Source organism: Coregonus clupeaformis, unplaced genomic scaffold (assembly GCF_020615455.1).
Source record: "Coregonus clupeaformis isolate EN_2021a unplaced genomic scaffold, ASM2061545v1 scaf0700, whole genome shotgun sequence".
Taxonomy (NCBI): Eukaryota; Metazoa; Chordata; class Actinopteri; order Salmoniformes; family Salmonidae; genus Coregonus; species Coregonus clupeaformis.
The window spans coordinates 91,717-104,216 of record NW_025534155.1 but is presented as its reverse complement, the minus strand read 5'-3'; the positions used below and the strand labels follow the sequence as shown (position 1 = coordinate 104,216).

Below are 12,500 nucleotides of genomic sequence, written 5' to 3'. Positions count from 1 at the left end.
CAATCCCCTGTGTAATGGATGCCTACAGCGCGTAAGCAGGCAACATCATATTTTTGATGAGCAAAGATATAGTCACTCGGTGGACATTCGATGTTGCCATTAAGTCATACATGATCAGATAACATTGGTCTAGATTTGTTCCTACCAACCTAAGGATTCATTTGATACCCCCCATGTAGCTATAGCTCAAACACAGACCAAATCGAAGCTTACCCTGTAAGATGTTTGCTGTTTGGTGAAAACGTTGTGTAAAATAAACAGTTTGACTCTCGGGCTGGTGATCAATAACGGTAGGTCACAGGCAGACAAATAAGATATCCTCATGATCTGTGGAATCCCGGCTTTCGGTGTGTATCAACGTACTCCGTGTTGATTTCGTTTATGCTTCACAACACTAACCAGAATGTAGGTAGCAGCCATATTTAAATTAGGTCATCGGCTCGGCCTGCCCTTATAAATATGTATGCCCATATATGGTAGTAAGTCACACCAAAGATTTGAAGGCACCGATCAATAGCCAAGATACTCAGCTTTCCGCAGACACCCTGCATTTGCAGATAGGGGCTACCGTTCTCATACCAGACTGAATTGAATAAAACAAATCTAATAGGGTCCCCCAAATATGGGGACATTACATTTAAGAGGTTTAAGACTACCAAGAAACACTCTGTGTGACCCTGATTTAGCCCACTGCAGTAAAAGGTTTAAGAAGCCTTTGAAGATGATTTATTTTTATCTTGAAGTAATCGCTTGAAGATTCTAGTTTTGGACAGCCTATGATTCTCCATGATATGACATTGCTTATATAATGATTATATGACCTTTTAGAAGAGAGAACCACATGTATGGGATGTTTTACTTGATGAAAGAGTTGAACTCCTGTATTCCTGACATCATAACCCTAACAAACCCGACATCCATGAAATCTAGACATTAATACTGCACATAAATGACAGTCGTGCATCACAATACAATTTCTAAGGCTGTTAGCCCACTATACTGATATAGTTGTTGATGGTGAAAACAACAGGAAACCAAGACTTAGCCAAGGTTACTGTTTGGCCATTTTGCCAGAAACAATGAGACAGACCTTGTCTTTGGAACGTTACTTTCTCTCTCTGTTTGCTTTCCAAACATACAACTATAAAAGACACAAAGTGAATGAGTAGTTGTTAGAGCCGAACAAACACAGAAGTGTGACTAAAGTGTCTCTTTACCGTCGAAGGGAGCTGTCTGTTGAGTAGCCTTCTCCCCTGGGGACTACTCACACAGAGTTAGCTAGCCTGTTCTGTTCCCTGTAGAGTCCATCACTTAATGAGGGAATGCCTGTGTGTGTGTGTGTGTGTTTGTGTGTTTGTGTGTGGGTGTGTGTGTCCGTGCGTCTCTGTGTGAGTAGCAGAATTGAGTGTATCTGGTGGATGGATTAACTCAAAATTCACCCTCATTTCAAAAGCCTCTGTTTCTCTGACTACAGCAGAAATAAGCCCAGGATTCCACCTGGCTGCTACCATAATACTAATGTGACGGCACCCATTAACAACCTTTATCTGCTTAGTAATGTAATACTCTATAGGCCTACTGTATATTTCTTACAAATAATGCTAGTATAATAGCAACTGGTTTTGTTGAAGTTTTGTGAGTTATTTGGTTGTCATGCACCACTTTTAATGAAGAAATAGTTATATTGTTTCATATGAGCTATTGGTTTGTGTGGGTGTGAATGTTTTTCTTGGACACCACGCTAAAACCTAGACATCACGTCACAAATGGCATAGCGCTTATTAAATATGATGATGGCATTTCTGTGAAAGAAAACATGTTGGTGTCTCTTACTGACAAGTAAGTCCAACACTCTTTCACTGAACTACATGTTTGTCTGGTTAAAGTAATGTGTCTCAATGTGTTTCTCTCAGCGCTGCTCTCTGTGAGACTGCAGGGTGAAGATGGCATATGACCATCTCCCCTCCAGATCACTCCACCCCCCACAGGGAGCCCCGGAGACCCTAAACCCCAAACCCCAAACCATAATCCCTAATCCCAGCTCCTTGCCATTCAAGTACATTAGTAAATTATTACACTTAATCCATGGGGTTCACCAAAGCTGCTTTAGGGGAGGAATAAGGAGTTACACTTGGCTGAAGTAATTGACCAGTGGATAACTATATGGCCAGTCCATCTTGGTTTAATTTGTTTTGCATTTTAGCCTCAGGGTAAATGCTGGACTGCTGAGCCAGCATGGGAGACAGATCCCGCCCAATGACTAGGGAATTGAGTCACGATATGTTCAGTCATTCACTGGCATAGTTGACACAACTCGTGTGTGGATTCTGGGCTGAAGCCTCAATGCATGTTTGTTTACTACAGATGTAGGATGTTAATTAATTTTGTTGCTGAGAATCGCAGGAAATGCAGGAAATGCAAACTTGTAGTGTATCCGATGTTTAAAAAGGCTTCTAAAGTTTGTAATTTCCACTTAAAAAATGTCAGACTTCACTTGCCTTAACAAAAAATGTATCAACCCCTACAAAATAATGTCCATTCATTATAATGCACATAATAATTCACATTTCTTGTTGCTGCAGGATTATTTTCATGCCGTAGCAAACTGGCTCAAATTAAGATCCTACATCTGTATCTCTGCCGCTTATAGTCAAGTCCTGTGTCTGTGTTTTGTATTATGAATGACATTTAGTGGACAGATTGATAAAAGGATATTGACTCATGGCTGTGTGTGGTTATGAGACCTGACCCCTGACAACATTGTTTTCTGTATGTTTGTAGTGAACACTCTGGGGGCCAATGTCACTGAGTTGGACACCATAGCCAACGTGACATCCCTGCCCAGTAAGGTCGAGGAAGCGGCCAAAGTGAATGATGTTGTTATCGAGGTGACCGGGGTCAGCAGCTCATTCAGCCCCGTCGTCACGGTGACCCAGAAGGTCGGTCGCATTCCCCGCTCCGAAGAGGAGCAGGGCAGCGGCATGCTGGGAGAAGGGGTGTTGCCAGCCGAGGAGGAGGTGGTAACCCCGCCCAGGATCAGCCCCGACTCAGCAGAGACAGAGCTCCTGCTGCCTAGCAACCCCCGTGGCACGGAGGAGGAAGTTGATGAAGAGGAGCACACAGACCCACCATGGCTCAACGGCGAAGACAACGTCTTCGGAATAGCCAATCTGGCCACCACCACTGCCCCGCCCCCCGCCGCCGCTAACCCCTCCCGCCCGGATGTCCTCACCGTGGACTTCTTCGACCCTGCCTCTCGTGGCCGCGGCCTGGACCTGGCCCCACCCTCTCCCTCCTCATTGGCCCACGAGCTCCAGGGTGGTGACCCCACTTCCTGGGCCATGCCAGACAACTATGACTACCTCACCCCTGACGAGTACTCCTACAGCACCCCTACTGATACTCTGGATGGGGATGACGACTTGAGGCTAACTGCTGCGCCTCCATCTCGCTCCAGGACCAGGGCTCCCCCAGGTTCCGGCTCCTTCACCCCAGACAAGAGGCTTCCCAGTGGGGGTGCTGCTGCTGCTCCAGAGGGCCCTGCGGCCGCCCCTCCAGCATTACCAGTGGATGGCTCAGACGGGGCCGGTGGCTGCCGCCAGGGCTATGTGAAGCAGAATGGAACCTGCCGCTCCCCCTGTGACACCCTACCCAGCTACTGCTTCAACGGAGGCCAGTGCTACCTTCTGGAGGGCATGGGTGTCTTCTGCAGGTGAGAGATGGAATGAGCGCACTCACACACGCACACACGCACAAATACTCTGGCACACACAGCCATCATGCCCTTACATCATAGGCAAGGCATCCAGATGGAAGAAATCTAATTTACTAACATACCAGAGATAAACAACATGAAATTGAACCCAATCAAATCCATTATCTCTGTCTACATTACAATAACAGATATCTACACCCTTGACAATGTGTTTAGAAAGTATGAGCTAGCCTGATGAGTGAATGAGATGGAGGGTGGAAAACAGTTCCCCATCACATACAGAGAGAGAGAGAGAGAGAGAGAGAGAGAGAGAGAGAGAGAGAGAGAGAGAGAGAGAGAGAGAGAGAGAGAGAGCGAGAGAGAGGGAGAGGCGAGAGAGAGAGCGAGAGAGACGGAGAGAGCGAGAGGGACAGATAGAGAGAGAGAGAGAGAGAGAGAGAGAGAGAGAGAGAGAGGGAGACGGAGAGAGAGAGAGAGAGAGAGAGAGAGAGAGAGAGAGAGAGAGAGAGAGAGAGAGAGAGAGAGAGAGAAAACCATGTATGTCCATGTAAATGAAAAATTGACTCCCATATGAAGCAGCTCAGTGCTATAGACTAGAGAATATAAAGCAACACGTGTTCAAGGACGTTTATGAGGAAACTTCCATTGTTTTGCCAGATCAATTTCAACCATTCGGTTGTAGTGTGGTAGTCACGCGACCCACAAGTGCACAATCAATCACAGACAGACAGACAGACAGACAGACAGACAGACAGACAGACAGACAGACAGACAGACAGACAGACAGACACAGACACACACACACACACACACACACACACACACACACACACACACACACACACACACACACACACACACACACACACACATACACACACACATGCCCTAATTCTATTTCCATATTCTATTCTATTTTCTTGCCCTAATTCTATTTCCATATTTTAGGCATCATATGAGTATGGTCAACACTGGCCAAAGCTCCACAGCCTATCAGAGTCTCAACCACAGACAATGTATAATACCGTTTTGTGGTGAATTTTCTTAACTCTTAGTACAAAACTCCAAACTGGTAACACTTGTAAATCAGCAAGTCTTATATTCAAAACCTTTTATTGTGCATTTATTTTGTTTGGAGACTTTCACCACACAACCATTGATCCAAAATATACTGTACGTTTACTGTGAAATACCATGAGAACATTGATTTAATATTTTGGCTGGCGCCCTGACACCAAAACACAACACAATGATATCTTCTGAATTTAGTTATTTTAACAACCAGTTAATCGAATAGCAAAAAATGAAAGATACATGTTTCAAAATTGCCCTTTGAATGCAGTAAGCTACAGTACTTTACATTACATAATATTACACTGTTTTCACATTAGACAATACACTGGCACTACCCATCAAAGTTGACCCACCAAAAATGGAAAATCTTATTTCCATAAATCCTATCCTATGTGTGATCATTGAAGACATCTTTCACAATCATTAATGCAAAAATATATTGTTCAGATGTCATTACAACATAGGTGTACTGTAATCAAATGAAATAAATGAAAGAAACATAATGTTTAGCAGGCACTAGCTTGCATCAAGCCTGTCTTGAGCATTTGGCCATAGGTTGTCATCGACATCACAGTAAATGTCCTCATTGTTCATGCACCTGGGGATTTTTTTTGGGGGCATGACAAATCCAAGCCTGACATAGGTCTGGATTGATGTCATTGCATGCCTCATCCATAGCCTGGAGGAGGGTGACACGCTCATGGGGATGGCAATCATACACCTTCCACTTGTATTGTAATCATGTATTGTATTTTACAGTATTGTATTGCACGTATGTATTATAGTGGTCCTGTAAGTGGCTCAGTTACAGTATTAAGAGCTTGACACTAGCAACACCAGGGTGGTGGGTTTGAGTCCCACTGGGGTCACATACACCAGGGTGGTGGGTTTGAGTCCCACTGGGGTCACATACAAAAATGTCACTTTGGATAAAAACGCCTGCTTCGTAAATGGCATATATTACAGTATTACAGTACTGTATTGGCCAATGCAATTTTAGTAAAGCAAAATACCCCAGCAACTTCATTTTGGATATATGTTTACAGTATAGGGGATGCATTACATATAGTACATCTCTGATCTTGTCATTATCAGATTTTTTAAAACTTACTGTGAAGTAAAATCATAATAGTCGTAATAGTGCATTACAATATATATATCATACTTCACGTTTATACTTAACAAACATACATTTTCATTATGTAGTTCTCAAAATCTGTAGGAGACAAACCAGTTACGGTTAAGTGATTATCAATTAAGAGCGGTTGGATTAAGTAATAGTAAAATTTATTTTAACAAATTAGAGGAGAATCATATCAAAAGTAATGTGAGAATTGCATTGTGGAAGGCAATTACTTTATATGAACATGTATTGCAATGTGAAACATGTATTTCTAGATGAAACTGATTAAGGTTGGTCAAAAAGTGATTGTGTGATTTTGTGTGTTTTACAAGGTTCCCAATCCTGGTGCATTGATGCCAGGCCAACAGATCTTTATAGAGGTCACCATGAGGAGAAAGTCTAAGCCAGGTTACATGAGTAGGAAAACCATGACATGTCATCATGTTAGGTTGAGGATTAATACGGTTACTGGGATGGATGGGGGAGGAGGTGCTGGTTGGTTAGTATGAGATGTTAGACAGACACATCCAGTGGTATTCTGGCTCAGCCACCAAACGAGTGGCATTGATTCATCCATTACATCAGGTAACATGGGATTTGAACTGAAACCTTCCCATTATGTAGATCGGGTTTCAAATCCTATGTCTGATTCAATTTCAGGAATTAGCTTGAGTTTAAATGGAATGGAGCACTAAAACCCTAGATGCCTAAACTGTTGAGGGCACAGCTGTACCTCTGTCTAAGAACCTGGCCAAGACTTTCGACTCTGTCAACCACCGCATTCTTATTGGCAGACTAAATAGCCTTGGTTTCTCAAATGACTGCCTCGCCTGGTTCACCAACTACTTCTCAGATAGAGTTCAATGTGTCAAATCGGAGGGCCTGTTGTCTGGACCTATGGCAGTCTCTATGGGGGTGCCATAGGGTTCAATTCTTGGGCCGACTCTTTTCTCTGTGTATATCAATGATGTCGCTCTTGCTGCTGGTGACTCTCAGATCCACCTCTACGCAGACGACACCATTTTGTATACATCTGGCCCTTCATTGGACACTGTGTTAACAAACCTCCAAACGAGCTTCAATGCCATACAACACTCCTTCAGTAGCCTCCAACTGCTCTTAAACACTAGTAAAACTAAATGCATGCTCTTCAACCGAACGCTGCTTGCACTCGCCCACCCGACTAGAATCACTACTCTCGACGGGTCTGACCTAGAGTATGTGGACAACTACAAATACCTAGGTGTCTGGTTAGACTGTAAACTCTCCTTCCAGACTCACATTAAAAATCTCCAATCTAAAGTTAAATCTAGAATCGGTTTCCTATTTCGCAACAAAGCCTCCTTCACTCATGCTGCCAAACATGCCCTCGTAAACTGACTATCCTACCGATCCTTGACTTCGCGATGTCATTTACAAAATAGCCTCCAACACTCTACTCAGCAAATTGGATGTAGTCTATCACAGTGCCATCCGTTTTGTCTCCAAAGCCCCATATACTACCCACCACTGTGACCTGTACGCTCTTGTTGGCTGGTCCTCACTACATATTCGTCACCAAACCCACTGGCTCCAGGCCATCTATAAATCACTGCTAGGCAAATCCCCGCCTTATCTTAGCTCATTGGTCACCATAGCAACACCCACTCGTAGTATGCGCTCCAGCAGGTATATCTCACTGGTCATCCCCAAAGCCAACACCTCCTTTGGCCGCCATTCCTTCCAGTTCTCTGCTGCCAATGACTGGAACAAATTGCAAAAATCTCTGAAGCTGGAGACACTTATCTCCCTCACTAACTTTAAGCATCAGTTGTCAGAGCACCTTACCGATCACTGCACCTGTACACAGCCCATCTGAAATTAGCCCGCCTAACTACCTCATCCCTATATTGTTATTTATTTTGCTCATTTGTACCCCAGTATCTCTATTTGCACATCATCTCTTGCACATCTATCATTCCAGTGTTAATACTAATTGTAATTATTTTGCACTATAGCCTATTTATTGCCTTACCTCCATAACTTGCTACATTTGCACACACTGTATATATATTTTTTCTGTTGTATTTTTTACTTTGTTTTGTTTTACCCCATATGTAACTATGTGTTGTTGTTTTTATCGCACTGCTTTGCTTTATCTTGGCCAGGTCGCAGTTGTAAATGAGAACTTGTTCTCAACTGGCTTACCTGGTTAAATAAAGGTGAAATAAAAAATTAAATAAAAATAAAGACCCCTCCTTCAACAACACCCCCTCCTCCTCAAACTCATCCAACCCATTGTTATAAAACCCTTCTGGCTGTGAGTAATAGAGCAAAGGCACATTATGCAGATCTATGCCAAGATCTTTATTTCCCTTAATCCTGTAACTCACTGAATGAACGAATCAGCAGGGAGAGATCAGAAATTAGCGAGCATCTGTGTGGATTAGCATGCAAATGTATGCGCGGTGGCTAGTCCCTGGTTGGCCATCACCTCCTGACTGGCGCTGATGGAGATGATGATGGCAATGAGAGCTGGCACAGATGTATCGAACAGACAGGGTCGCCATGCCAACGTGATTATGTTCACACAACAGGAGAGCTCACACAAATGTGTGTGTGCACATACACTCAAGTTGAGACACACACACATGCAGGTACGCATACACACGGACACACACACACACACACACACACACACACACACACACACACCGTTTTGTTTTTACTGTGACCCCAATAGAACCTCTCCCAACTCAAGGCCCTAATCATGACATAATGACCCTCTGTTCTCCTCCCCCTGCAGACACACAGTTTCTCATTAGTGTGTGGCTACACAGTTAAACTGTTCAGTGATCTTGACCCTGACCTCTTGACCCTGACAGTTTCCTGTGGCAGGTCAGCAGTAGGTAATCTCCCAGCAGGCCTAATGGCCAGAGATGAGGTGTGTGATTGAGATGGCAGATGCCCAATCTGTGCAGAGATTGGTCTTATCCTTTATACTGGTTTTAGTATCATTGGAGCCACGGTCCATATAATCCTCAATTACAATCATTGTAGGAACAGTTCATAGAGTAGGAAAGCCAAGAGCAATATCGCAAATCACTACCATAAAACTTAACTAGGATATTACAGCATTGTGGCGGCAGGTAGTCTAGTGGTTAAGAGTGTTGGGCCAGTAATTGAAAGATCGCTGGTTCGAATCCCTGCGCCGATTAGGTGAAAAGTCTGTAGATGTGCCCTTGAGCAAGGCACTTAACCCTAATTGCTCCTGTAAGTCAATCTGCATAAGAGCATCTGATAAATGACTCAAATGTAAATGGTTATCACTACACTTTTAGAAGACAAGGTCTTTGGTGGGCTTAAAGAGATCATAGTAAACAGTAAACAATGCACTAAGTACATTGATTTTGATGTCTGTGAGACCTCCATATTAGATGACACTGTCCCTCGAGACTGTTGGACTGAGTCAGTGAAGATCTGTGTGACACTGAGGGACAGTCCAAGTTCTGTCTGAGGTTGGGCTAAGAGGCAATATGGGTCAGTGGAGCTATGGCACAATTTTAGCCCAGTTTGTGTGTGTGTGTGTGTGTGTGTAATGGTGAACTGAGGCTGATTCATACACCAGCCCAATTGAATTACAGTGGGATGAGTGCAAAGGGCTCTTCCCTCTGTTATAACACACTCCTACAAGTAGTTGGTTGTGTCTGTCCTCCATATCCCTTTCTGGGGTTTACCGACAAAGCCATGTCCTGCTGTGTATGTGTGTATTGTAAGTGTTTGCATACTACATGTGTGTGTGCATCTGTGCGTTGGTTTGGATATGGTTAGTAAGACTAGTTTAAAAAGAACAGTCTGTAACAGTCATGAAGTGGCTAATTTGAATGTTTGATCTACCTAACGTTATCAATAGATTACCTCTCTCTACTATCCGAACTGACATGGCCTGAGAGCGCTAACATCTTTAATAATTTCCCCCAAAGCTGGAGGACTGAGGACAACACTCTGTAAAATGGAGTGTAGAAGGGAAAGAGAGCGAGATGGATGGAGATAGACATGGCAAAGAAAAAGAGAGAGTAGGAGGGACAGAGAGAGAAAATGAGTCCTGCCTGCCAGTATGGAAACACATCAGGGCGAGCCAGGTTGAATTAACTGTGAGCATGTGTGTGTGTACAGTCATAGCTTTGTGTGTGTGTGTGTTAGTGTGTGTATATGTGCATGTGTGTGTGTGTGTCCCTGCAGCTTGAGATAATTAAGAAGAGGTATTACCACCAGGAGTCCCATGTAGTCATGGCAATTTAGGATTTCTGGTCACTTTATGAAAAGCACACACACAAATAAACATACATGTGCATGCACACACTCCTTCTCCTCTAGGATTATGGCTATATTAAGACCCCCTCCACAAATCAGCAGAAGTAAGAGAGCACAGGGTCATTCAAGAGGTCAAGAGGTCAGACACAGGAGATGAAGATCTAGTTAGAGGGCTCAGATCAGGGAACACACACACACATGTGCAAACACACAGACCCAAACACACAGACCCACACACACAGACCCACACAAACACGGACACAGTAAGGTAGTCCAATGTATCCGATGAGCCATTCCGTGGCAGTAGAGTCTGGTTTGTTGATTTGTGTTACACACACACACACACACACACACACACACACACACACACACACACACACACACACACACACACACACACACACACACACACACACAGCGGAGAAGAACTTAAGCAGCACTATTGACTATGCTAAGGTCATACCTTGGTGCTATTTATTGTAAAGGGTATGATGCTAGTACCTTCATTGGATTATCTGTCTGTTAAATGGAACATGGGGCAGGCGTACTACATGTACAGTACCAGTCAAAGGTTTGGACACACCTACTCATTCAAGGGTTTTTCTTTATTTTTACTATTTTCTACATTGTAGAAAAATAGTGAAGACATCAAAACTATGAAATAACACATATGGAATCATGTAGTAACCAAAAAAGGGTTAAACAAATCAAAATATATTTTATATTTCAGATTCTTCAAAGTAGCCACCTTTTGCCTTGATGACAGCTTTGCACACTCTTGGCATTCTCTCAACCAGCTTCATGAGGTAGTCACCTGGAATGCATTTCAATTAACAGCTGTGCCTTGTTAAAAGTTAATTTGTGGAATTTCTTTCCTTCTTAATGCATTTGAGCCAATCAGTTGTGTTGTGACAAGTAGAGGTGGTATAAAGAAGATAGCCCTATTATGTGAAAGACCAAGTCCATATTATGGCAAGAATAGCTCAAATAAGCAAAGAGAAACGACAGTCCATCATTACTTTAAGACATGGAGGTCAGTCAATCCGGAAAAGTTCAAGAACTTCGAAAGTTTCTTAAACTGCAATTGCCAAAACCATCTAGCGCTATGATGAAACTGGCTCTCATGAGGACCGCCACAGGAAAGGAAGACCCAGAGTTACCTCTGCTGCAGAGGACAAGTTCATTAGAGTTAATTGCTACCTCAGATTGCAGCCCAAATAAATGCTTCACAGAGTTCAAGTAACAGACACATCTCAACCTCAACTGTTCAGAGGAGTCTGCGTGAATCAGGCCTTCATGGTCGAATTGCTGCAAAGAAACCACTACTAAAGGAAACCAATAAGAAGAAGAGACTTGCTTGGGTCAAGAAACACGCGCAATGGACATTAGACCGGTGGAAATCTGTCCTTTGGTCTGATGTGTCCAAATTTGAGATTTTTGGTTCCAACCGCCGTGTCTGTTTTTGGTTCCAACACTTAACCTGCATGGCTACCACAGCATTCTGCAGCGATACTCTATGCCATCTGGTTTGCGCTTAGTGGGACTGTCATTTGTTTTCCAACAGGACAATGACCCAAAACATACATCCAGGCTGTGTAAGGGCTATTTGACCAAGGAGAGTGATGGAGCGCTGCATCAGATGACCTGGCCTCCACAATCCCCCGACCTCAACCCAATTGAGATGGTTTGGGATGAGTTTGACCGCAGAGTGAAGGAAAAGCAGCCAACAAGTGCTCAGCATATGTGGGAACTCCTTCAAGACTGTTGGAAAAACATTCCTCATGAAGCTGGTTGAGAGAATGCCAAGAGTGGCACCGTCATAGGATGCCACCTTTCCAACAAGTCAGTTTGTCAAATTTCTGCCCTGCTAGAGCTGCCCCGGTCAATTGTAAGTGCTGTTATTGTGAAGTGGAAACGTCTAGGAGCAACAACGGCTCAGCCGCAAAGTGGTAGGCCACACAAGCTCACAGAACGGGACTGCTGAAGTGCGTAGCGCGTAACAATTGTCTGTCCTCGGTTGCAACACTCCCGAGTTCCAAATTGCTTCTGGAAGGAGCTTCATGAAATGGGTTTCAATGGCCAAGCAGCCACACACGAGCCTAAGATCACCATGTGCAATGCCAAGCGTCGGCTGGAGTGGTGTAAAGCTCGCCACCATTGGACTCTGGAGCAGTGGAAACGCATTCTCTGGAGTGATGAATCACGCTTCACCATCTGGCAGTCCGATGGATGAATCTGGGTTTGGCGGATGCCAGGAGAACGCTACCTGCCCCAATGCATAGTGCCAACTGTAGA

General features: G+C 43.9%; 1 protein-coding gene across 6 annotated transcripts in view; it reads left to right on the top strand.

Annotated features, from left to right (window-relative positions):
* The window catches only part of LOC121543871 (chondroitin sulfate proteoglycan 5-like), a 33,294-nt gene that overhangs the window by 7,554 nt on the left and 13,240 nt on the right, over positions 1 to 12,500 (top strand). For all 6 annotated transcript variants that reach the window (XM_045216389.1, XM_045216388.1, XM_045216393.1 and 3 more), the window contains exon 2: positions 2,782 to 3,712. In XM_045216389.1, coding sequence (XP_045072324.1) covers positions 2,782 to 3,712 — 931 coding nt within the window. The remainder of the gene's footprint in view (positions 1 to 2,781; positions 3,713 to 12,500) is intronic.